The sequence below is a fragment of the Erithacus rubecula genome, assembly GCF_903797595.1.
Source record: "Erithacus rubecula genome assembly, chromosome: 19".
In the NCBI taxonomy this organism is placed as follows: Eukaryota; Metazoa; Chordata; class Aves; order Passeriformes; family Muscicapidae; genus Erithacus; species Erithacus rubecula.
In genome coordinates this window covers 2,524,035-2,550,094 of record NC_136671.1, presented here as the reverse complement: position 1 = coordinate 2,550,094, position 26,060 = coordinate 2,524,035, and the positions used below count along the sequence as shown (strand labels likewise).

The 26,060-nt window shown below is 43.4% G+C and overlaps 2 protein-coding genes and 1 long non-coding RNA gene across 3 annotated transcripts in view; 2 read left to right on the top strand and 1 right to left on the bottom strand.

Moving 5' to 3' along the window:
- BCR (BCR activator of RhoGEF and GTPase) overlaps positions 1-13,806 on the top strand; it is a 105,801-nt gene extending 91,995 nt beyond the window's left edge. Inside the window, exons 17-23 of the mRNA XM_079322758.1 lie at positions 1,585-1,644; positions 1,782-1,891; positions 2,654-2,793; positions 4,204-4,338; positions 4,856-4,961; positions 5,758-5,920; positions 6,633-13,806. Coding sequence (XP_079178884.1) covers positions 1,585-1,644; positions 1,782-1,891; positions 2,654-2,793; positions 4,204-4,338; positions 4,856-4,961; positions 5,758-5,920; positions 6,633-6,722 — 804 coding nt within the window. The 3' untranslated portion in view covers positions 6,723-13,806. The remainder of the gene's footprint in view (positions 1-1,584; positions 1,645-1,781; positions 1,892-2,653; positions 2,794-4,203; positions 4,339-4,855; positions 4,962-5,757; positions 5,921-6,632) is intronic.
- On the bottom strand, positions 8,630-15,466 carry LOC306810373. Its single transcript, XR_013776448.1, has 3 exons — positions 15,289-15,466; positions 14,740-14,887; positions 8,630-8,754 (listed from the first exon to the last, which is right to left on the bottom strand). It is a non-coding gene; the product is annotated as an uncharacterized lncRNA (long non-coding RNA).
- Positions 15,467-17,281: 1,815 nt separating this feature from the next.
- The window catches only part of SPECC1L (sperm antigen with calponin homology and coiled-coil domains 1 like), a 62,617-nt gene continuing 53,838 nt past the window's right edge, over positions 17,282-26,060 (top strand). Inside the window, exon 1 of the mRNA XM_079322779.1 lies at positions 17,282-17,416. The gene's annotated coding sequence lies outside the window, so the exon portion shown is untranslated. The remainder of the gene's footprint in view (positions 17,417-26,060) is intronic.

The following is a 26,060-nucleotide window of genomic DNA, read 5'->3' as shown; positions in this document are numbered from 1 at the left end:
GCAACTTGACCAGATGACTCTTCAGAGCTGGAGATCAAGCTTTCAGGAATACTTTGCATGGTTGCTCCTCATAGGAAACCAGACACTTCAGAAATGGTTTCCTCTTGATTCTGGGAAAGAATTCAGTTGTTGAAAGAAATCAAGCTTCCAGCACGGAAGTTGAGGGTAGAGCAGCCTAGACACTGGCCAGCTCCTAGGGCCCTTGGCCAGCCCCACGGCGGGGGCGGATCTGTTCTGCCGGAGTTAAAAGCGAACCCCCTTGGCGAGCAGTCCTGAGTTCGGGGTCACTGAGGCTCTGAAGCCAAGCACTGCTGCCCATTGGCCCCTGGAACTGTGCACAGTCCCAAAATGTGGGAGCTGCTGGTTAGTGACAGTTCCTTACAAGGGCTCTTGAGGAGTTTCTGCCGGCGCTGCAGCTGCGGGAGCTGGTCCGGTTGGGCAGGGAAGCGCGTGTGTGCTGGCAGCATCCCGCTGTGGGCTCACGTCCGGAACAGAGTGCGCAGGGACAAGGTCGGCCTCGCTGCTTCTCTTGCTGCTTGGGGTCTCTGCAGTGGGAGGAACTTTACTCTCTGCTGCTTGCCTTTCTTTGGGGAGTGGGGAAGGGCACAGGGGGGCTTGTCTCTGTAGCTGTCAGCAGCACTGGGCTGCTCTGTTGATGATCTGTGTGCGACCGTGACCGTGACTGTGTCTAAGCTCTCCCAGAATTTCCTGCATCTGCCATTGTTCCAGGATTTCCCTCCCTGCCAGAGCTCTCTGGCCCTGCACGGGGCTCTGTGAGAGGGGGGAGCTGTGCTGCAAAGCTGCTCTGGTTATGACTGTCTGTTTGCTGACAGCAGTAAACTCAAAACAGAGTTTGCTGCAGTTGCCTCCTCCTGGTCTTACTGTGCCTCTGTGTTGAAGAGCCAAGTGTTACAAAGCTGTCTCAGGAGGCACCAAATGCTTGCTTTGGCTGCTTCCAGTGGCTGATCAAGCCCCCAGCAGACAGCTCCTCCTCTTTCTTGCCAGTCTCCCTGGAGCTCAGTGCCGAGGGCCTTTGGATGTGTTTGGGCTTTCCCAAGGCAGTAGTGGAATTGCTGGGTGATGTTCTAGCACTTGAGTCTGCTGCTCCCCAGCCTCATAACTGTCCACTTGAGATCAAGCAAAGCGGAAAATGAGAGACTGGAACTTGTTTCTATGTAATGAGTGCTTGCAATAGCAGGCCCTGGTGTTCTTCCTGCCTCTATGCTCCAATAGAATAGGAAAAGAATAGACTGGTTGAAGGACAACTTTCCATGACTTCTCAGAAGATTCAGACATTGGTTGTGCTCCCTGAGGTTGCCTTTATTGTTGAGCAGACACTGCTCTCATGTTGCTGAATTTTTGTATGAACCCTCATCATCTCCTCCTCAGCCTTGTTTGGAGAACTTCACAATAGCCAAAACCTGATTTCCCTGAAACCAGGGAAACTGTGAAGTGTGGGTTTTCCTGTAGAAAAGAAATAGCAAGGTAAAAGTGGTTGTGCTCTGCTCACTTGCAGAAGCCTTCCAGGCCTAGCTAGTTTCTCTGAAGTCTGTTCCTAGCTCATGGGTAATTTCTGTTTTCCAGCTGGACCCACAGGCACTGCAGGACAAAGACTGGCAGCGCACCGTGATCTCAATGAATGGGGTAAGTGTGGCAAACAGAAATTAGCTCTGCTTCTGTACCTCCTGTGGACTTTATTTCTATGCTCTTCACTGCAGCATGAAAGAAAGAAAAACCAGAAAAGAGAATGTTTAAAGTAACAGCTGTTGTCTTTGGTTCAGGTGGAAGTGAAGCTGTCAGTGAAGTTCACCAGTCGGGAGTTCAGCCTCAAAAGGATGCCGTCCCGCAAGCAGACAGGAGTGTTTGGGGTCAAGATTGCGATTGTCACCAAGTGAGCTCACGGGTCACGTTTGTCCCCTTGTGGTTCAGGAAGACAATTGGCCAGTGGGGTGCACCTGCCCATGTTCCCCTGAGGGGTTTGGCAGTCCAGCCTGCTCCACTTGTGTAGGAATGTAGATGTGGCTGCAGACAGGAGATGCTTTACAATCTCTGAGCTTCATTTTTTGCAGAGATAAAAACCACTGTGCACACAGGCTGTTTACTGACAGCCTATCACTCCTCTGAATTCCGGAAATCCCCCTTGCCCTTGCCTTCTCTGTAGTTAGCTGACATGGTCACAAATTTCCAGAGTCGCTGAACAGTGGTGTTTCCTTTCCATAATCAAAAATGTTCAAGGTCTTTGGATCCCATTGTATTATTTTAACCCCTGATCTTTTGTCATGAATCATTTGCCAGCAGAAACCTGTTTGTTCTGTTGTATGGTTTGGGAAGTGTGGTATTTCCTCCCCATGGAATTGCATGAGTTTGAAAGTAATAGAGTTGCTATGCATCCAGGGGCTGTTTGGGAATCCTCTGATTACCTGGGCAGAGTCACAGGCTCTAGGGGCACTGGGACCTGGCCAAGAGCTCAAGTGCTCAGGGAAGCTGCAGAACAGCCAGAGCCAGGCTGAGACAGTCAGAAAACCCTCTCCAGTCTCCAAAGGAGTTTTTCCTGACTGCCAGCCCATTTTCCAGAAGAGGTTTGCACAGGGAGCAGCTGGGGTGCTGGTGCTGCTGGCTGGCTGAGCTGAGCTCTGTGTGTGGCTGTGTTCAGGAGGGAGAGGTCGAAGGTGCCGTACATCGTGCGGCAGTGCGTGGAGGAGATCGAGCGGCGCGGCATGGACGAGGTGGGCATCTACCGCGTCTCCGGGGTCGCAACCGACATCCAGGCTTTGAAAGCTGCCTTTGATGTCAGTAAGTACTTGTGTCTCAGTCTTCCCTTTGCTCTGGGGGAACCTGCCTCAGCTCCCTGTCAGGTGGCTGTGCTGTTTTTAATCTTATGCTGCACAAGAAGCATTAAGAAGTAGAGATTCTCACTCAGGGAAAATAATTTTAACCCTGGCTGCATATTTTATTTACTGATACAGCCCAGGACTTACAACAGGATGGATCCTTGTACCAAGCCATACCTTTTTTCATTCTTCCCAGCAGATATGAAATGATGGCTTTACCTGCATTGCCAAATCTTTGTGAATGGCAGACACTTCTCTGGGGGGAAACATCACTAATCAGAAGTCATAATTTCTTCACTGTTGTGAGGTGTCCAAATGAATAGAAGTCCTTAAAATAAAGAATGTTTTGTGAAAGCCAATGCTCCTTAGAACTAGGAGGGGTATTTATGAAAAGGGTTGGTTCAGGGCTTCTCTCCCTAACTCCATCTGGACTGATGTGCACAGGCTTAGAAAATTAGGTCACTTTGAGCAACCTCTGCAAAGCTCCCTTTGATCTTGGGCTGAAAGAGGCTCCTTACTGGTGCTACATTTAAAAGAGTGGCCTGATTGTCCCAAAAGGCACCTGAGATCAGGCAGGTGAAATGCTTCCAAATTGCTGATGTACAAAAAGTGAAATTTTGCCCTACTTCCAGCTTCCTTGTGATGGTCCAAGAACTGTTCAAGCCACACTCCAAAAGTCTGAAGACCTGTACCAGACATCTAAATTCACCCTCCCTGCAGTTTTCCTTCAGTTTTTAGTGAAATTTCCTTCTCATGTTTTCTTTTCAATCACCCCAAGCTATCAAAAACCACTGATGAAAGGTGCTAGTGCAAGTAAGGGTCTTTCACTGTTTGGAAAACAACTTTTTTCATTTCTATTAAATGCTGGCTTTCACTGCTTTATGGAACCAGTGCTGGTTGGTGTTCAGCTTAGGGAGAGAGGGTGGTTTTGTTGTTCTTAATACTAACAAAACTAAAATATAAGCCCTGAATTGCCTTAGCTACACTCAGTGGGTAGTTAGAGAATCTCAGAATCTCTTATTCTAAGCTGTTAGAGGCAGGGAATTGGAATAACAACTGCTGTCAGTATTGAAAGTTGAACTGCATATAAATACAGTCAAGTAGGGCTTGTTCAGATCAGGCTGGTGTCACTGGCACAGCACAGCTAGTCCTGGGAGGGTGAGGTTCCCTGGCTTTATGCAAAGCAATGAAGTGTTTGCAGTCATTTGTACAGCACTTCTCAGCTGGAAGGTTGCTGATTTAATCCAGAGAAATGTAAACAGGAAAACTCCCAGCTATTTGGGCAGAGACAAAAGATAAACAGAGCCAAAGCAAGGGAAAGAAGGAATGCAAGGGCAGCAGTTCCTTTACCCTTGCTGTGCTCTCCCGTCAGATAACAAGGATGTGTCGGTGATGATGAGCGAGATGGACGTCAATGCCATTGCAGGCACGCTCAAGCTGTACTTCCGGGAGCTGCCAGAACCCCTCTTCACAGATGAACTGTACCCCAACTTTGCTGAGGGCATCGGTAGGTGCAGCACAGGAGCTCTCGGTAATAAACCATAAACCTCTATTTACAGTGTTGGACAGAAGCCTGAAGGAGCTGTGAGGGGAGTGGAGCTCAGAATGGCATTGCCTTCCCACTATGGCTGCTTGCTGTGCTGTTCTGCAAGCTGCAGACCCAGGCTGTGGCTCATGCCAGCCTGCCTGCTGGGGCTGTGCACACTCACTGCCAGGCAGGCTCCAGGGAAACCCCCTTTGGGGGAGGGGGGATATGTACCTCACCTTATATTGATGCAGAGAAATACATCAAGGACTGAAAGACTCAAAACACTTGAACTGCTTGAGAGAAAAGGATTCTTAATGCATTTGTGAAATAAAGGAACGAGATGCTGTGGGTTATTGATGTGCAACTCTGACTTCCCAGCCTATGATGATGCAGTCACAGTCCTTTTGGGACCATCCATATTGGCTGTTCTGGGACGTGGCTCAGTCAGTCATTCTAACTCTCTGCCTGTAGTGACATCTTGTTTTTTGTCTTGTAGCACTTTCAGATCCTGTTGCAAAGGAGAGCTGTATGTTGAATCTGTTGCTATCACTTCCAGAACCCAACCTTGTGACATTCCTTTTCCTTCTGGACCATTTAAAAAGGTAATGTGTGATTCCTTGAGGAATGCATTTAATGTGTAAAGCATTGGCTATTTGGAAAAGTGGAGCCTTTTCTTTAAATACCTGCTGAATCACAGAAATGAAGAAGTATTTGCTGATCTGCTGTGAATGCTCATCAGATAACTATTGTCTCATACTCATTTAGTGAGGCAGTAAATCCTGAATTCCATTCCCACTCATACTGAAAAAGGATTAGAACTGGAGGAAAGGGGTAACAAAAGAGTCCAGGGCTTGTCTATCACAAATGCAAATTCCTGCTGCAATGTCACTTAGACTGCACCTGCATCTGGACACAAAGACCAGGGAAGGTTTTTGTATGAATCATGAAGCTTTGGCCTTATTTAAAGTGTAGGGAACCCTATCTCAGAAGGTGTCTGAAAATCCAGTATGGTCTATTTTTTAAATTCCATCACTTTGCCTAACTACAGTTTCCTTTTGTAGTCAAGTCTTTCTGATTTTGTCTGTCTTTGTAGTATGCTTGTAACTGTGAAAAAGTATTGCCATGCATTTGACATTAATGCAATAAGCTGGCTTAATGCTTGCCCAATGTGTTGATTTGCATAAGTATGTTGTACATACCAGACTGTCCCTGGAGACATAAAAGATCATCTTGTGATTGAGATTCTGGATTAAAATCCAGGAAATTGGGCTTTGCTTGTGTTTCTGCTGCAGACTTTTCTACTCTTGGGCAAATTTTTTAAACTTTGTGCCTCAGTTTCTCATTTATAAAACTCAGATATTTATGAAAGTCTGCTTTGTGCATTGTTTCTTCTCCCAGGGTTGCTGAGAGGGAAAGTGTGAACAAGATGTCCCTGCATAATCTTGCCACTGTCTTTGGACCAACACTGCTCAGACCTTCGGAGAAGGACAGTAAAATCCCTGCTAACCCAACCCAGCCCATCACAATGACTGACAGCTGGTCACTAGAAGTCATGTCCCAGGTAAAGTCCTGAATGTGCCATTCCATCTTGTGAAGATACTTTCTGGGGAAGCACAGTTCTGTGGCAGGCCTGCTCAGCAACCCTGCGGGGTTTTCATGGTCATTTTTTTGATAGTCATAAAAGAACTTTTGCCCTCACACAGACATTTTAGCCTGTCTGTAGAACAGTGTTCCTTCAGGCAGGTCAATTTTCATCTGTATGAATACAGATTTTCGTGAAGGGATGTCTGAGTGTGTGCATCCTGTGTCTGCTCATGCATGGGAAGAGTTTTTGGGGAGCTGTGTCCCAGCACCATGCTGCTGGCCTGGGATAAAAGAATTGGCAGTGCTTCCACAGTGCTCCTCAGCACTTAAACCACCTTCACTGATGCACAACAAAATTCTTTGGCCACTGCTGCCTTTGAAGGCTATGCAGAGGATTAGAGCACAGAGCCTGTGTCAGTTGAGTAAACTGGTTTGTATTTCTCCATTGAGTAATGGCAAATTCTAGATTTAATTTGTTCAGTACTGGAACCACCAGCACCATTGTTCCACCTGGAATCTAAAAAGAATGTCTCTGAAGCACTGCAGGTTCTACTGTTTCTATTGCTGTTATACATATATTACACAACTGCTAAATGTCCCAGAGAAGCTGTATCACCAGCTCTCACATAGCCAGGATGAGAATGAATTTTTACAGGACTTTAGTGTTACCTTGTTGTTTGTCTTTCCAGGTTCAAGTTCTTCTGTACTTCCTGCAGTTAGAGACTATCCCTACCCCAGACAGCAAGAGGCAGAGCATTCTCTTTTCCACAGAGGTGTAGGTGCCTGCAGTACCAACAGGACACAAACTGCTCTTGGCATAACTCATCACCCTGGGAAAAAGATGACTGGTGTTTCCTTGGACTGGCCTGCTCCTGTGCTGGGGGATTCCAGCCCTCACTGCTTCTGCTGTTTGTTAACCAGAACAAGCTGGAGAGAATGGAGAAAAAGCTCCTGGTGCTGGTAGAACCAGAACGAAGCAGAGCTGGAGCTGTGCAGAATCTCCACTAGAAGGAGCAATAGACACTTGGACAAAAGCACCACGGAGTGTGGCAATTATTCTTGTTGGGAATGTGACAGAAGGTATTCCTCATTTTATGGATTTAATTTATCATAAAGAAACTTCAAGATTTCTACTGGACCACTTGATAGGACACCCCTTTTTGGGAGGGGGGCGTTAAAGGATATATCACAACTGTGTCTTTAATAACTGCTGTTTTTCAAGTACTGTTTGAGGCCACAAAAAATAGCATTGCTTTGCAAGAGGAAGGAGAAGAGAAAGGGTCTGGGATCTAAAATTCTCTCCACAGAAATTCAAGTCTTGATTTGAATATGGTTCTTAAGAAATCAGAGTTTTATGTACAGCTAGAACTGTTATCTGGTTGGGGGCTGGGTTTTTTTGTTGTTTTTTATATGGTTTTTCAGCTCGCCCAGCCCTTCCCATAGAAATATTTGTACACCCCAGGGAAGGAGATGCCCTGCTCTTGCCTATGTTGCACTTCTGATGGGTTTTGTTGGGTTAAGACAGACTCAACAAAATAAAATAAATAAATACAGCAAATTAAAGAGAGGCAGGGAGGATAACAGACAGTGATTCTGTTGTTTCTTTGCTTATAAAAGCAGGGGCAATATTATCCAGGATGGATTGCTAAATTCCTTAGACCCCACCAAACTTAATGAAAATTAATTGGGAAGACTATTAATTCCCAACACTCCAAAGAAAATATGTTTTCTCTGCAAAAGTAATTGAAGAATTTGTGGATTTAAAAAAAAAAATCAATGGCTCTCAGTTTGGCTGGCTGCTTACTCCAGACTTTTATCAGAACATCTCTTTTTTTGATACTTGAATATTGGAAGCTTTGTGCATTGTTTCTAGAAGAGTATTTTTCAGATAGATATAAATGCTCTGAAAAAAAATCCCGAATGTACTTTATGGACAATCTAGCAAGTAGCATGCATTGTGGATTCTCCAGAAATTCCAACTCTGTTTTAATTAAGAGCAGTGAGAAATTTCTGTGGAACTCCATCTAGCAGTACAAAAAGTCTGGCCAAACACCAATTTTGTATTTCCCTCCCTAAATCAGTTGAAACTGCAGGGGTGGAAAAGGCAGCAGTATTTGTCCAGGGAATTGAAACTGCAGAATCCAAGTGCTGGTATCCAGAGGCAGCATTCTGGCTCTGAAGCAGCTGTGCCAAACATCCTGGGGGTGGGAGCAATGCCATTTTCCTAAACTATTCCAGCCCCCACTACTCCTACCCAGCTATGCAGCATCCATTTAGTGGCATCTGTCCATCATCATCCTGGCAAGAAGAAAAGTACAGCTGGAAGACAAGGGAAGGAATTGGCACAAAAAGGGGAGGGAGGGACAGATTTTGTAAGATTTGTAAGGTCAGGTTGTCAACATTATTTGCAGGGAAATATGACACAGAAAGCAACTCCTCTTGTGCTGAATTGCACTTTTTCTGATGGGTGATCTGCAAACTCTCAATTAAAAAAAAAAAGCAAAGGAGTGTTTCAAGCAAATAGAAAAAAATTAAAGGGAAATGATTATGTAGTCACTGTAAATCTGACTGCTGCAGAATATTAGAAATTACTGTACTGTGAAGTTGCGAAATCAGAAAGGAACAAATATAAATTTCAATTTTGTGAGTATATCAATATTTTGCATGCTTTGTAAGGATTCTTATAGGAATTTAATATTGCTTAGTATCCCTCCCTCCTTAGGTCTGGGAGCAAACCTCTTTGTAATGTAATGTACAACTAGAAATTCCTTCTCTCTTGTATGTATTTCCATGACATTCCATCTTCTGAACCTGCAAAAAAGAAAAAACTGTCTGTAGTAGGAGGTGCTTTATGGGGGAGGGAGGGAATGAAGGCAAGGAAACTTGAAGGCTTAAGGTTTTGATTTTTTAAATTTTTATTTTCATTTTTTGCCTGTTTGAAGGTAAAAATTAGTCACAGTCCTGAAAAACCATTGACTTGAGCCATGTAGTGCAGAGCAGTAAAGCATTCTCTGTGTTTGTTTCTCTATATTTGTTCTCCCTTTTCCCCAGCAGCTCTACAGCAATCCTTGCACTCCTGCCTGCTCCCACTCAGGGCATGGACCTGAGGCAGGAGCACTGCTGATGACTTCATGGAAAAGGGACAAACCCAAGCTACACCTGGTGCTGGGTGATAGCCTTTTCCTTTGGTCTTTGGAATCTGTGGCTGCTCCTTGCAGTGTTGAAACTGGAAAGCAATACCATAATGACTGTGCCAATTTACTTTTGCCCAACTTTTTGATTTTTATTTATGTAGGAAGTTAATTTTAATATTAAAGTACTGATCTATAGTATGTAACCATGAAAAAATTGCTTTTGCTTTGGTTACTGTGACAGGCTGTTGCTGTCAGTCTCTCATTACAATGCTCAGTTCTAATGTAATGTTATCTAACATGCAGGCATGTGGATCAGGGAAAAAAAGTTAATTTAACTTAACCCGTTAATTATTTCTGTTAAGTGTGAATATGTTTTCCCCAAAGCTGGTAATTTTGGGCTGGAAAAGATAGTGGATCTTATTGCTGATGATGAAATAATGGACTGATTTGAAATACGAGAATTGATTTATTGAATTTCCTTTAATTTTGCAATTAATTTTTTTCCAATTGTCTTATGTTTTCAGAAATTAAGTATTTCCAAAAGGCATTTATGCTGGTTTTTTTTTCCCAGGGGTGTTGGTTGGGTTTTTTTGTTTATTTGGAGGGGGATTTTTTTGTGTCTTGGATTTATTTTTACTTTATTTTTTTTAATAAGCCTTATCATACTTAAGCAAAAAGGGAAATGCAAAACTTGGCTTTAGAAAAGGCCTTCTGATTTCTCCTCTTATACATTCCCTTGTGAGCTGTGTCAGAAAATGGAACTCTTTAGTTTTCTATGTCAAAGGTACAATATAAACAAAACAAGAGCAAACCAGCAGAAAGTTACCCTTTATGTATGCACTGGGGGATTTTCTGATGTATTGGAGAGACTTTTCTACAAATGTTGCTTTCAGGAACAGGAATCTGAAATGTTTCAATTTTCAGCTAAGGAAATTCAGGTGATTAGGATAGTCTGTACCTCTCCAGTTTGAGGAGGGGAAATAAGCATCAGTTTCCTGGCATTTAGAAACTACCTTAAAATTCTCATGGGTTTTTTTAACACTGAATAGGTTTTTAAGGAAAATTTTTAAAAGTTAAGCAAATGAAGGGAACAGTTTTCAAAGATGGACAAGAAATAAGTTACTAGCTCAGAGTCAGCTTTGTGTTTGTGTATGCTTTGTACAGGAGGGAAGTGTCAGAAACCAAATCGAAATGCATCCATTCAAATGCTGCTGGTGTTCTTTATTCTTGCACATTTTTAACAAGGTGAGGTAGTAGCTAAGCTATTTCAGGCTGTACTTTAATGCTGCTATTTTTCAGTGTATAGCTAAGGGCAAAGCCAGCAGTGTGGTGCCTGTCCTTGCTGCACACGCGGAACCGTCGGCACCGCGCGGCCAAGAGCTGCTGCAGCCACACAGGACATTTATGGGACGTGCAGGAGTTTTACAGTTTATTAGTTTTACCTGTTTAAAACTGTTTTATGGTTGTTCCTGTTAGTTTTCTATGAGTTTATTTGCAGATGTGGATCTCCAGATTAGTTTGTCAGCTGTGTAACACTGGAAGGCATCACAATGTGTTCATTTACCTTAATGTGCCATTCTTTCAAGCGTGTATAAAATGTAAACTGACCAATGTGGTTTTAAAAATGTTTAAAGTCTGATGGCAAAACCCCAACTTTCTCTGATTCCTCACTAGGTAATCCTTTTGTTTCAGTGCTTGGTCACCTACTGGGATAACTTTATCAGATGTGGCATTCTTATGGAAATTTTAGTATAAAATGGGAACTATTTTAAGAAAAAACTTCCCCTTTCTCTTTTTACTTTAATTCATGATGACAGGGACTTGTAATAACAGAAGACCAATACATTTGTGCAGGAACTTGGGGGGGGGATTTGCTTCTGTTCCTTGAAGAAGAAAAATCTGAAAGGGCAATTCCTAGATACAATCAAATTCCTGTAGGTAGTCACTTGTTTATGCCCTCTTAAATTTCTACTCCATGGATGTTTTTCTTTGTAGACTTTGCTAATATTGTCCTATTACTATTAGTGAAAAATAAACATGGTACCATTCTCCTCATTTAACACAGGGCCTGTACAACTAAGAGACTGGAGCCTTGAACCAGTATTAGCAATTCTACATTCTGAACTAGGGTGAAATAAATGTTCACGTGTGTTCTATGAACTTTCTAATTGAATAGAATTAAATCCATGGATTGCCCTTAACATCAACAGAAGCTATAAAGGAAGCACTTACAGTTAATAGACTGTTCCTTAACAATCTTTAGGGAATAAAACCAACACAAATGGAAAAGGGAAGCAAAATTAGGAATTGCTCAAGGTCACATTGCTTGGGACTAGAATGAAGTTCTCATTTTGAGTTACAGAAGGTGGCTCATGCCCTAGATAACTGAGCAAAGGCTCTCTTGCCAGTAAATAAACAGGAATACAGAATGCCAGGAATTCAGCTACAGCAGCCTCACAGTTGTTATGTGCTGCAACCTCTCTTTCTTGCTAGTGAACATTCACAGTTCAGTGCTAAGAAAGCCAAGCTTATCACTTGCTCTCTACCATTTCCCCCTGAGGCAGCAGCTATAGGCCTGTATGTTAATGTAGATGAACCACCACCATGAGGAAGGAAAAAGCTCCTAGAACCACAAAGTTGGACTATTGTTTAAGCCACAAGTCTGGTTTTGGGCTGCAAGGATAAAGTTCCATAACAGCTGTAACAACAAGAAAGGTTGGGGCAGGAGGACCAAAGCAAACCTGAGTGCATGTGTTGTCTTGATTGTCCCTTCTGTGACCATATTATTAGATTTTTCTAAGATCAAGCAAATTCTTAAATGCTCTTGTCAAGAATTAGAAAATTATTGAATTACCTAGTTTGCCTCCACTGTTGATTCTCTTTGTGTTGCCATCTTACAGTGGCATTGCTGGAGACCATTGCAAAACATGCAGCAGTTTTTATATAATTTTTTTCCTGCTGCCATGTTTCACCTCACAGTAAGACAGACTCCTCCTTTTCCAACAGAACCACTTCACACCTTTCTGCACTATAGCAACTACCACACCAAGAGGTTCAGTTTGTAGCAGAGATACAGAGCAGAGCCCTGGAGATAATTAAAATATTTTCAGTCTTCTTGTGCAGAATGGACCAGGTACTGCTGAAGTTCTGGGCTCATGCAGGGCTGTGTTGTGAGATAAGACTGTATTATTTACAGTTGTTAAAGCATATTTAGGAATTAATATAATTACAGAGTGCCCAAGCCTAGCAGAAGTGTTTGCCCTACTGCTTTGTCTTAATCACAATCATGTTCAAATCCTCTTGTCAAAAATGGTTCACCAGAATAGAGAAAATTTTTATTTTGCACTAGAGCTTTTGCTTGTGTAACTGCTGTTGTCTTTTTCCTCGTGCAAGGATGTTCTGAGAATCTGAGACATTCTACAGATGAACTGTTTCTCTGATCTGCAGAAATGATTTATACCACATGGCATTTTATATCCCTGTGGATGTACAAAAGGGCAGGCTTGTGTACAAAACAGCTTCCTGCCTGCAAGGAGGCTCCAGCAGCTTCCTGGAGATGACCCCAAGTGAGGTCACAGCAGGTCCAGCCTTGCTGCTGCTTGGGTGCTCTCATCTCCCCTGGGCAGTGTGATGGGCTCAGAAGGCAGCTGTGAGTTCCTTCTTACTGCACCCAACCAAGTGATCAAATGCTGATCTAGAGCAGCTCAAAATTCCTCTCTTTTAGTCCCCTTTTGGGAGAAACAGGGACAGTGCTAATTTGGGATTATACAAAAAGCTGAAAAGGGATCTGTATCTAAAACCTATTTCATATGTAGTAGATGGCAATGTAAAAGCTGCCATAGCAAAAGGTCATTTCTCCACAAGAGACTTTTCAATTCCCTGCCTTCTTTACTGCTTCTCACAGCCTAAGAAAAGTCTTGTCTTGGGTTTGACAGTCACACACAAAACTTGCAGAATCCTGGATAAAACTGAGCTATGCAGGGACCAATGTTTCAGGAGTACCAGAAGTGATTACCAAGGTAGCAAAAAGAAGGGAAGGAATTATTGTGTTGGGATAACTGAAAAGCATCACAATAAAATGGTGAATTTAAAAATGATCTCACAGCAGGACATTGAAATATTGTCCTTTCTGTGTCTGTCCAGAAAAAAAAACAAACCAAAACTCAGCCTTCTCTTGCCTATATAAGTTGTGTAGTTTGTTCTTATCTCTAGTATTGTAAGTGTTTATAATCCATGAAGAATTCCAAGGAAAGGAGTTAAGACTATTTATTTAAATATAAATACAATTAAATTATATAATTAGTCCTAAATTATCAGATGTAGAAGACAAACAACTTGTTATTGTTTGGATAATTTTGGGTTTCATCAGAGCTAATACTGTTGGCATTATTTTAAACACTACCATGTTAGGGAGTCAGTTTTTGACATTTTATCCTGCTGTTGCTAGTGCTTCAGTATCTCATAGTGCTCTGTTTTGGGGAAAGAAAACCTAATCCTAATAGTTCAATACAGAAAGGTGTTGAAACCATACTGCTAAACATCTCTCAGTTTAGGCCCAAAGAGAAGGGGAAAGGGAAAAATTGTCATTCTGGATTTTTTTTTTTTATTTTAACTTTCTGAGAAAAGTGGTATGAAAAAGGGATCCAAAAACTGTATTTGGGGGAAAAATGTCTTAAGGCATTTGTAGCCTTTCTTTGTACACAATGTTAAATAAAATCTCCTGTATCTATGTTGTCAGGTTCTTTTGGTCTTATTCAGATAAAAGTAGGGCTACATTACATTGAATGTGTGAATTGCATTCAGCTGAGTTTGCTGGGGGCATGGAATTTAACACTGCTGTTTCAAAATAAAAGCTGATTCTTGTTTTACAAGGTAAAAGCAGCATCACCTAAAATCAGTACAGAGAACTAAACTGAAACAACTTGAATGTGTGGAAATAGTTTATATGGAAGGCAGAGAAATAGCTGAGCAACCCAGTCCATGTTGAGATCTGTATGAATCCTTTTGTAGGAGTTCTGCTTCAGAACCCAGCCCATCTCAGACTTTGTCAAGTTTCCATTTATGTGCAGAGCACTTGAACTGTAGTTTGTATTTACTAAGAAATCAGCTCTGGCCTCCAGTTCTTCAAACACTGCATGAAATTAGTGGGATTTTGTAGGAATCAGTGTGGAAACTGAATCAGTTACTTAAATCAAGTTAACTTGGTGCTTTATTTAAATATTGTTTAAATTATTAATGTAAAGTACATTTATGTTTTAATATAGTCCAAATTTAATATAATATATGAACCTTTCTACAATAAAAACATACCTGCTTGAAAGCTCTCTAGCCCATTTCATTAAGTGTGGATCACAAAGATTACAGGACTCCATTGCAGCTTTGGCAACACATAAAATGTAACACTGCAGTGTTTAAAACTAGGCTGAGTATCATGCTTACCCCTGAACTGGGCAAAGAAGGGGAAACTCAGTGGCTAACATTTCAGACTAGTGGTGTGGCTGTATAATATAAAATAGTTTTCCAGCAGCTTCAATGTGGAATTCTTCTGCCAAATGGTTCTCCCTCCCCCAGAAAGTAAACCCTTGCAGTGTAACCACGGGGAGCAGCAACCCCTGGATGAGCCTGGAAGGGATCATGTCCTGCACCCACACCCAGCTCCTACCGTGTCCAGCTCTCTGCTGCCAGCCTGGAGCATCCCAGCCACATCCCAGCTGCTCTTCCCAGACTCAAGGCCCCAGTGAGCAGAGCTGCCCTGGGCTGGAGGTGAGCATGAGGGCCTGAGCAAAGGTGGCAGCACAAACCTGCAGCACCTGGAACGAGAGGGAGAGAATGAAACCTGAGGCTGGGGCAGGGTGAGAAAGAACATGAATACAATACCCACGGATGTTCTGTGCAAATTGCTCCACCTGAGCAGGTGTCTTTCCATTTTCCAGACAGCCCTGAGGCTTGGACGGGCTGCCCTGGGGCAGCAGCTCCCCTGTGGCCTTGGGGATACAGCTGTCAGTGTGAGGCAGGATCAGCCTCCCTCCCTGCTGGAGAGACATTTGTCTGCTCTTTGTTAGCAGCCTCCAGTTATGGGGATTCTGTAATCCTCTGGGGCAGTCTAACCCAGAACCCAGCCACAATGAGCAGGCTTCCCTAGCAGACAGCTGAGCCACTCACACACATTACAGCACACAATACTGAAGTTTAACACTTTTTTTTCAGTGACCTTTTAAGTTTCAGAAGCAAGATCCAAGGCATATGCACTGTCAGCTAGCAGCTTGTTCATTAATTCACTGAGCTGAGCAACTGCTTCCTTCTGCAAAACAGAAAGCTGAGCCCTTTGTGGGCTACCGTGAGAAATACATTGTACAGAACAAATGCAGTCACTTTCCACATCCTTAATACAGAAACAGTGCCATTGAAATGCCACTTTTTAGCTGGTAACTTAAAAATCAATCCAAAGGTAGAAACACAGGACAACATTTGGCTAAAGGTATCATGGAGCAGAAAATCTATCAGAATGGCATTGGTCATACTGTAGGAAAATAAACACCAGGATTATTACTTGAGCATAAAGGAGCATTTCACTATCAAACAAATGCAGCCACCTGCCTGGGGAAACCCCACCAGGTAGGAGCAAGCAGAGTGACAGGGAAATGGACAGGGAAGGACATCTCAATTAAATTGACTTTGTAAGACACATAAACAGGAAAATTTTCCCACCATGTAAATCAAACTATGTTGCAATATCTGGCAGCATACGTCCTGCCAGTTTTAAAGGCAATTCTGACATAATAGAGATATCATTTACTTTCATTTATAATATTAAAAATTTAACTTCACTAAAGATAATGAGGGACTTTAAATCACACTTGCCCTACCAGTCTGCAACCTAGAAATTTCATATTCCTGTGAATTACAGGAAGAAATGCTCTCAAGGGAGAGCATGCAACTCAATCTTACACTGAAATGTTTCTTTTGCTAGAACAGCTGAGTTGCTGTTGGGAGAGAAGCTTTAACCTAAACAGAGGGAAACTTTTACAGGGATGTGTCAAATCAGCACATTTTCTTCATTACTGTGTTCACAGCACTTCCCAGCCAGTGCCTGAGAGTACAAACTCTGCTGTACCTCCCACCAAAGCACCCACGCTGCAATCTGGGGTTATTAACTTCAGTTTCTGGTTGGTTGTGACAACTCAAACATCCTGTACAGTGATGGGCTACAAAGCTGAGCTTAATTTAGTGCCTTTGAAGGGAGCTCAGACTCTGAAAGCTTGAGTGCACATGAGTTCTTGTAACTTAAGAAGGCAAAGCTATTTCCTACCACAATGTGCTGGTTTTGGCGGGGGTAGAGTTAATTTTCTTCAAGGTGGCCGTATTTTGGGTTTGTGCTGAACACAGTGAAGAAAACACTAGTCCATTTCAGGCGTGACACACATCTACTTCTCACTCGAATGAAAAGCTACAATTATAGATGTGGACAGTAAGGCACAGGTTTAGAAAGCCACAGGCCCCCACTCACACTTAGGTTTCCCGCACTGTGCGTGCTTGATGCCAGAGCTTAAAATATACATGCTCATTCTCTCACCCAAAAAACCGCCACAAAATAATTAATTTTTTCACCAGTCCCAGATGCAGACGCTGGGCTCTGGGCCACCCTCAGACAGGCAACGAAGCTGGGGAAAGGTCTGGAGCCCAAATGGAGCGGCTGAGGGAGCTGGGGGGGCTCGGCCTGGAGGAAAGGAGGCTCGGGGGACCCTCTGTCCCTCCACAGCTCCGTGACAGGAGGAGCGGCCCTGAGGGGTCGGGGTCTGCTCCCGGGAACAAGGATGAGAGGAAACGGCCTCAAGCTGAGCCAGGGGAGGTTCAGGTAGGACAGGAGGAGTAGTTTCTCCACAGAAGGGTTTATCAGATATCGGAACGGGCTGCCTGGAAGGTGATGAAATCACAGTGCCGGGAGGCGTTTAAAGAAAGACTGAACGTGGCGCACAATCCACGGCCATGTTCTAGGTGGTGTCGGGCCACAGGCTGGGTTCCTCAGGGTGTTTCCCCCCGTACCTGAGGCCACATCCCGCGTTCTGGGATCCAGGTGCGGAGCAGCCCCGCCCTGAGGGAGGAGCCGCCCCGCGCACGCGCCGCCCGCGCCCCGCCCCTTCCCCTGGCGGCCCCCGGGCGCGGGGCGGGCCCGCGGGGAGAGGCGCATGCGCGGTGCCGCCAGGGGGCGGGGCGGAGGCGGGCGGAGGGGTCCGTGCCGCGCGCGCGCCCCTCCGCGCCCCCCCTCCCGCCGGCCCGGCCCGCGCGGCGCCCCCGGAGCCGGGGCTGCGAACAGCGGGAAGGAGGCGGCGGCTGCCCCGGTAAGCGCCGAGCGCCGGCGGGCGCAGCCCGGCCCCGACCCCCGCCCGCCCGCCGGGGGGTCGCCCTCGGCCGCGCAGGCTCCGGCAGGGCCTGTGTCCCGCGCCCCGGCCGCAGCGCCTCACGGCCGCGGGAAGCTCGGCCCCTCCTCACCGCCGCCCCCCGAGGGGCCGCGCTGTCACCCCCCGGCGGTGACACCGCCTCGGTACCCCCGCGCCCTCCGGCCGCGTCCTCCCTGTCACCCATCTTGTGCCTGGCTGAGGGAGCGGGTCCGGGGGGAGGCGCGGCTGGCCCGCAGCGCATCCCGCGGGGAATCCTGCGCTGGTGCCGGGAGAGGGGTGGTGGGTGCGTGTGCGGCTCCCTCGGGAGAAAGGCGGAGTGCCTGCATTCAGCAGCTTTCTGGCTGGGTTTCGGTGTGTTTGGGAGCACCTTTGTCTGCATTCTGGTCTCATGCTTCTCTGGAGAATGGTTTTTCTGCCTTTTCAGAGCTGAAAGAGCATCTGAGTTCCAGTTTTGTGCCTGCTATCTGCCCTCCTGTGCCTCACGCTATTTTAGCTTCCAAGTCTGTCATGACCTCTTATTACCAGGGATGTAGGAAGGCAGTTTCCTATCTCTGGGCCAAAACCAGCCAGCAGCCTGTTCTGAGAGGTTCTGCACGCTGTGTCTGTAGGGAGAAGAACAATGCAGTGCTGTGCTGATGCTCAGCAAACTGCACCCTTGTCTCCACAACAGCATCTCACTGTCTGTGATTGCATGAAGTGTCTGTCTGTGCTGGGGTCTGGGAAACACAGTTCTCTTGTAGCAGAAAATGTGTCACCTCATTGGTTCTGCAGGGTGATAAAAGCCCTAAGGAGCCGTGGGTTCTGCTGAGGGCACAGTCTGTGCAAGCTCTGCTCACCCCAAAAGCAAACATAAACCTTCTGGAGCTGCTTCCTGCTTCATTAACGGTGTGGACTTTGGCTGCTGAAAGATAGGCAAATTAAAGCCAGGGGCTGCTTTGAGCACTCTGGATCACAATATAGTGATACAGTAGCTCAGAATAAGAGAAGCAGTTTCTTCCCTGTCTCCAGCCTACTTGAGTGTTGTTAGGTTGTTGGTAACAAAAATGAAAAGAGAAGGTCATTGTAAATAGTCTGAGATTAAAACTGGGAAACTGAGACGGGAGTAGTGTCATGTTTCTTGTAACACTGCCACTTCACTTTCAGCTAATGGAAAAACCAGATTCCAGGCCTGTAAACTAGGTGAAGCAAGGAAAAAACCCTTGATTTCTCAGACGTTTTTGTATGGCTGAAGATGCATGTTTTTTCTTTCTTTTTTGAATATGATGCATAATTGGGAATAAAAGGTCTCAAATATTCTTAACATTTTTTTCCATTTCTGTCAAATAAAGGGCCATCTAGTTAGATAATGCAGGCCACATTTTCCCAGTTATTTTATCTGCTCAAGCTAATTGTTGATACGTTTTAGTGTGATCATTGGTAAAGATCTGTCTTCTCTCTTGTATAAGGGTTTGTTATATTAAAGTTTGATGATGGTGCAGGGAAGATTTGTCAGGGATTTCCAGGTGTCATGGGCTGTTACCTTCTGTTGTGATATCCAGCTCTGGGGTGTTTTCCCTTTCCCTCTGTGCTCCAGGCTGGTGTGATCTGTGTGTCCTTCCAAGCATCTGCCAGAGGTGTCTTCTGCATCAGGCTGAAGCTGAGGTTTCCCTCAATGGACACACTGTCCATAGCAGCAAATCAAAGACAATTTGGGTGTTAGGCTGAGGTCTGGCACGTGCTTGGCCACATCACTGTCAGCATGGGCACTGCCATGCTGGCACTTTCCTGAGTCATACCTGCACAGCATATAAAGCTGGCAAATGCCAGGTCTAAAACTTCTGGGGTTTTAGAAGTTTCTGTCTAAGCATGTGTTGGGATGGATATTTTTATGCTGCAAAGGTTTAATTGTGCAAAAGAAATCTGATGTGCTGTCAACATTTGATGTATTTATAGATATATACTCAGAAGTAACATTTTGAAGGCAAATTTGTGCCATTTTTACTTTACTATTGGTATAAAAGTGGAAAATAGTTTATCAGTAGGTGGAGGCTATGGAAACTCGTTCAGAGATTTTTCACTAACATAATTCAGAAGCTGTTTTTTTGGGTTTGTGATGCTGGAGCCTGTCTTGCCAACAAGGATCCAGTCCTAGCAGTGTGTAATGCTATTAATGGGACTGAATCACTGTTGCTCATTGGGAAAAACAGCATAAGAAATGGCTTGTAGGCTTGTACTTCCTGGCTTTAAAAATCACCCTATTTAGTCTTATTTTTGGTCTTTATACTGAAAAAGGGAGAAAGAGCAAGTGTTGGAAGCTGGTTTATGTAATGGTAGCCTTATGTGACTAGTTACAAGGAACCTATTACTTGTTTCTTTTGAGCTGATTCCAGCTGAAATGATCAGAGAAGCCACCATTTGGAGCACTTAGTGCAGCCTGGAAGCAATCACAGGATACTATCTTTAAACATAAATAATTCATTAGTAGAGTTTTCACAGATAGGTGCATGATTTTCTTTGGGTAAGATGACTTTAGTGTGCTACACCTAGGAGGCACTACAACTTTTGATCTTCATCTTTGTAACTGCATGGCTTGGGGTATTTTAGTTTTGAAAAGAACTGACACTGTGTTGCAAATCAGAAAAGCTTCCCAAATGGAAGGGAAGAATAATACAAGAATAAATTTTGAAGTTAGGTGAAAGGAGACTTCATGAAGGGTTTCTTCAATCCACAAGGTTTAGGTACCAAAAAAAAACAAAAAACAAAAAAAAACCCAAACAAACAAACAAAAAAAAAACAAACCCAAAAAAACCCCCCAAAAAATTATAACTAGTCATCATTGCATATTAAATAGTTATAAAGCCACTAAAGAAAAATTTCAGAAGAGTAAATTACAAGTTTTTTACTTACTTCAAAACTTGGTTTGACATTTTTGAGAGATAAATCTTGCATACATTTTATTTTCCATCTCTGTGTGCCAGGATAGATTGGCACAGGTAATGATTGGTTGCAACTAATTGTTATATATGCAGTTTTATTCAGGAAAAAACCTGAGCACCTAACATGTAGTATTTAAATAAAAGTAAAAAAGAGTTAAGGTAGAGTTGAAGTACTCCAGTGATGTATTTAATGACATCAGTCTGAAAGTATTTGTATTTTTTGGATGCTGAAAGCATTTCCTTGACTTTGGTCGTTTGGCCAGTGTGGGATGCATGTTCTGCACAGGTACAAGCAGTGAGTGATGACTTTGTGTGGGATCTGTGTTTGGGGAGATGAGTGGAAAGATTGACCAAGAGAACTGGCATTCTTAGTGCTCCCTGAAACTTTCTGTGTTCTGCTTAATACATTTCTGTGGATGTTCTTAATTAAGAGCACACAGTGGTTTTGGCAGATGGAGCCTTCTTGAAGGTTTGGCTGCAGAATTTCCTTGCTGTGTGAGGGTTGGTGCTGGAGAGGCTCCTTCAAAGCCTTTCACTGCTAGAATGTTGGCTGGCTTTGTGTGCACAGGTCCTAAGTGACATGGGCAAGTTTCTAAAAATGATCTGCTGGAGTTTGGCTTTCTCTGTTTAGCCATAGGATTTTTAATAGTTTTTCTTTTTACTGAGCTAAAATTTTCTTTTATTTAGCAAAGTAAATGACACTGAGGGTTGATAATGGGTGTACATTTAAAGTAGCATCTGCTGTGCAGTCTTTTCAGACAATGGTCTTGCCTGTTTCAATTTGCTTTTCCCTAACAAGTGACCAACACTTTAAATGGTTAATGGCAAACATTTCCTTCAAGTCCCTGAAGGAATATAGGCTTCTCTGGAAGAGAAAAGGAAAATTAAAGCTACTTTTATAGACATGATTCCTTCCACAAATCTGAGTAACTGCGTACACTTGAAGTTTTAGTTTTGTTTTTATTTCTTTCTGTAACAAATAAAAGAGCCTTCTTTCCTTTAAGTGACAGAATCATGCAAAGCTACTTTGCATCTGCACTTGCTTATATGAGATGGACAATTAATGTCTGTTCTGGAAATTATTAACTTCTGAAATACATACAGTTGCTGGTAGTTACCATCAAATTATTCTTGACTTAGGATTTGTAACTTGAATGGGGCAATATCATTGTATTTGACTATATTGAGGTGATGAAGAATTAACATGTTAAAATGAAAACTTTGTGACATAAACTTTTCCCTCATTACTGTTGCTGCTCTTTCTAGTTTTATACAAAGCTATAAGAGAGGGTTTCTTCAACCTGGAGCATGGGCATGCCTGTGACTTTGAAAAAGTTTAAAGATACCATCATGCTGTTTTCCAAAGGTTTTGATAGTGTGGTGTGATAGATATTACTGTAAACAATATAAATTCTGTTTGTGAAAACTCAAGAAAAATAGTAAAGGCATTTTAAAAGGTATAGATCCAAGTGTGTAGATGAAATTTCAGTCTGCTTCATTTCATATTCAAAACTACATTTGCTATATTCAAAACATGAAATCATACAAATATGTGTTACAGAAACTTCTTGTCAGTTTTCTGAAAATCTTTCTGATATCCACACCTGTAAAAAATAAATAATGTATATCTGCTGAAGAAATTAAATCTATCAGTTATGGACATTAGTGTTGTAATACAAAGGATATTTGAAAGAAAAGAAAAATGCTTCGGTATAGTGTTTTTTAATAGAAAGAGTACATTTTTCTGGAGAAGAACTATTCTGAAGCCTTCAGTCACACATCAAAGGCTTGCCAGGAAACCTGGAGATACAGGAGCTTTTCAAAGAAATACCTTAAAAGTGTTTCACAGTGGAAAGTGCACTTGGCATTCCATGAGGATATCAGCACATCAGCAGCTACATCAGCTAGGGATGCTGTACTGGGCTTTTAGTGCTTTCCCAGGCTTTGTCCCATGTAGAATCCTGCATTGCACTTGGCATTCCATGAGGATATCAGCACATCAGCAGCTACATCAGCTAGGGATGCTGTACTGGGCTTTTAGTGCTTTCCCAGGCTTTGCCCCATGTAGAATCCTGCATTGCTCTAACAACCAAACTGTCCCAGGGAGCAGTGACTCCATAAACTGCCTGGTGATTCACCCTTTTCTGGAAGGCTTGGAATAAAATTTGGAAGACAAATAGACTTACCCTTTTTCCCTGGAGAAATAAAAAATTACCAGTAGATGGAAAGCTCTCCATCCTGTGGCAAGGACTTCTCTTCCATGTGACTCAAATTGATGTCCTTGAGCTTCCACACTGGGGCCAGTAACTGTTCCTCCCTTAGTGATACCAGAGTATTTAGGGAAGATTTGCTTGTGGCTCTGTTTGTGCTCTGTCTGCTGAGCCTGAAGGACTTTACACTGTGTTCTGAGTGTGCTGTTGACAGGGCTTGGAGGCAAGGACAGATGTGGGCAACTGCACAGAACTAGAATCTGTAGATACTCATCCTTCAGAGCCCTCAGTGCCCTGTTTTGTCATGTGGTGATAGTGTAAAATAACACTGCTCATCTGTGCAGTGGGGCTTGGTGGGTGGCACTAAGAGCTTCATTTAAAGCAGGGCTGTTGCTGAGCAGCCAATAGCCTGAAACTGAATTAAAACAAATCTGGGGCTGCACCATCTCTGAAAGGATGAGACTTCCTTCTTGTTCCCAGTTCCCAGTCCCGCTGCTTCCTTTGCATAGTATCTAGCAATTACAAGGTGAGTCACATCAGTCCTGATCTGTCTGAAAGACCAACTCATCAAAAATGAGCTGTGATCTCTAGAATGGAGAGAAGGGAGAGGACTGAGGAAGGGGTGGGACTGCCTCTTTAGGTGGCAGGGTACAATTAAATGATTTTCATGACTAATTTAAGCAATCCCCAACAGCACTTCCCTCTCCCAGCCTTAGCAAGATTGACTTGTGCATGAGCCATTCCCATTCAGGCCATTCTCTTGGTGCATCTGAGACCAGGATGGCCTTTCTGGGCTTGGGAATCCCAGAGCTGTCAGCACCTGGGCCTGGGAATGTCCTCAGGTAATGCACCTCTTTATTGCTTCTTCTGTTCTCTGGGACTTTTTTGTTGCAATGCCTTCAAGAATGTTGTCAGACCAGGTTGGTGGTGAAGTGGACATAGTGAGCATCCAGTCAGCTCCCAGTTCCAGACATCCAGGCAATAAAAAGTCCTCAAGCTGAGCATTAATCAGCTGCTGGTAAGAACAGATCTATCAACATAACCATCCTGGTATCAGGACCTGGAGTGTTTGGATTTTGCATGAACTGAAGATCTGGTGGAGTGTTTTGGATGAGCATGAGACCTAGTCCAAGTTAATCACTTCTCCTACAGGTTTTACCTGTAGCACATGTGTGCTGGGAGGCCTCCTGAAATGGCCATTGCACATCCTCCTTCTGTCCCTTTCCTGTGATTGCAGCTGGCTGCTGCCTGCCTCACTCCTCCCTGGGAGCTTCCTGCAGCAGAAGCCTTTGCTGCAGTTGTTAATATCTGAGTTCAGGTGACAGCATTTGTAATGGACCAAAGGAGGAGGTCACCACTGGTCACCTCAGGAGGCAGCACATTTGGGAGCAGCTGTGCTGGAGACAGAACATTGCAGTGAAATGTTGTACACTGAGTGAATCAGTTTGAAAGGGAAGGAAGCTGTTGTGTTGGTTATACACCTTCTGTTGTGTTACTGTACCAACTCCTCTGGTTTTAAAATTGCCATGGCCGCTTTTGAAAGCACTGCCAGGCAGTTCCTGGGGAGTTTCCACATGTGTGTTTGTCAGTAGGACCCATGGCTGAAGGAATCACAGCAATTAACAGTGTAAGCATTCCACCAGTGGACTTTGATTGCTGTGTGAGGAATACAGTATATGCTGAAGGTTATAGGACACTAAATACACCTTTGTAACTGGAAGGTTGGTGATTTTTGGAATGACACTTGCTTTGGAGTGTGCTTGGAATAACAGGTAAGAGCACTTCCAGTTAATCAAGTTAACTGATCAAATATCACTTTTTAGATTAGTGGGGTTTATTCTAAAAGCTGGCCAGTCCTTTGGGAAAGAAAAATTAGTGTGTTAACTTTTTAAATTTTCCTGGAAAACAACTGTCACTGTAGGAGTTGGCTCTGTTTTATTGGAGTATTAACCTGAGGGTTTTACAAAGGTTGGCATGTCTGCTGTTTGTTCAAGCATGTAAAATCTGACATAGAAGTGTAATTGCTGCCCAGGAAATAGGTGTATGCTGCCTCATCTCTTAGTGTGTGGTTTGAAATTTGGATGCAACTGTGTTATTTACCAAAAAGAGTGAAAAATGACAATGTAAATTACCTGTATTTTCAACGCTAAGGAAACAAACCCTACTTAATTAGTAATGTGGATGGTGTTTTGATCTGGGCTGTGAGCAGCTGTAGTTAAATGGGCATGCTAAGGCTACTGAGAATACATAGAATATTTTGTAATCATCTCAATGATGCATACCAGTAAGGTATGGATTTACCTGGTCTCTTATTCTGTTTTTCAGTTATAATTTAAAAAATATTCTGAAGTTGCAGTCAGTGTAGAAGCTCATGCTGAGACCAGGTTAAGGACAGTGTTCCCCTTCCCTGTGGAACAGTTTCCCCATGCTAGTTGATGAACAGTTGTTTTTTCTTTCCTTGGCAGTGGTTTGAAATAGCAGTTGTTTGAAATAGGAGCTTGAAAACAAGGCTACATAATTTAATTTTGTTATGAAAAGACTTTTAGAGCACAGTTTGTGAGTTCAGGAGTTCTGTAAATGTTCCTGTCACTTGTCTGGAATGTTAAGTATTGCAACGGTTACACATTGCTCGAAGCAGCTACAGCTCTGCAGTTTTCTCCAAAGAAGGAGTAGAGAAATTGAGGTGTGTAACAGACAATTCTTGCCCAAAGAATTGGTCTTTCTTCCCTTCTGTTTGAAAGAGAAGGAGCTGCAGCAAACTTGGCTTGAAAGCAGTGGATGCATAGCATAATTTAAGTGCAGAATTCCTATTTTTGTAATTGAAAACTGTACAGTCTTTTCAGAATTTTTAAGACAGAAGTAAAGGTGTTTTCTCTCTAAATGACTCCCTGCAGCCATTGTTCCAGGAGTGCAGCCCCGTGTGTCCATCTGTGTTGCACTGCCCTGCACAGTTTGTGTTTTCCTCCCAGTTTTGGCTCAGAAGGGTTTCTGAGCCCTTTGTGCTCAGATACTTCACAGCCATTAGGAACTTCCTGTGCCTTGTGCATAGCCAGTCTCCCCATCTTCTCACACAACATACATTAAAAATACAGCTCACTTTCTTTCTTTAGAACCAGCTCTAAATTAATTTGCTGGTCTTTAGTTCTAGTGCTGGAAGAGATGATTAACAGCCACTCCCAGTCTGCCTTCTCGATGCCACTGCAGATTTGATAGGCTTTTGTCATGTTCCCTGTGAGATGTCTCATGGGAGCTATTATATACCTTTGATCTTATTTTTGCCCCTTGCTCCATCATTTTAAGATCTGTCAGAAAACCTTTTTTTTTTTTTTTTTTTTTTGAGTTTGAGAGAAGTGCACATAGCAACTAAAGTGTGGATAGATGGGCAAAAAATTGAGTTGTAGAGTGCAATATTTGTGTTTGATGGTTCCTTCTCTGTTACTTTCTTTAATAATTTCTGGA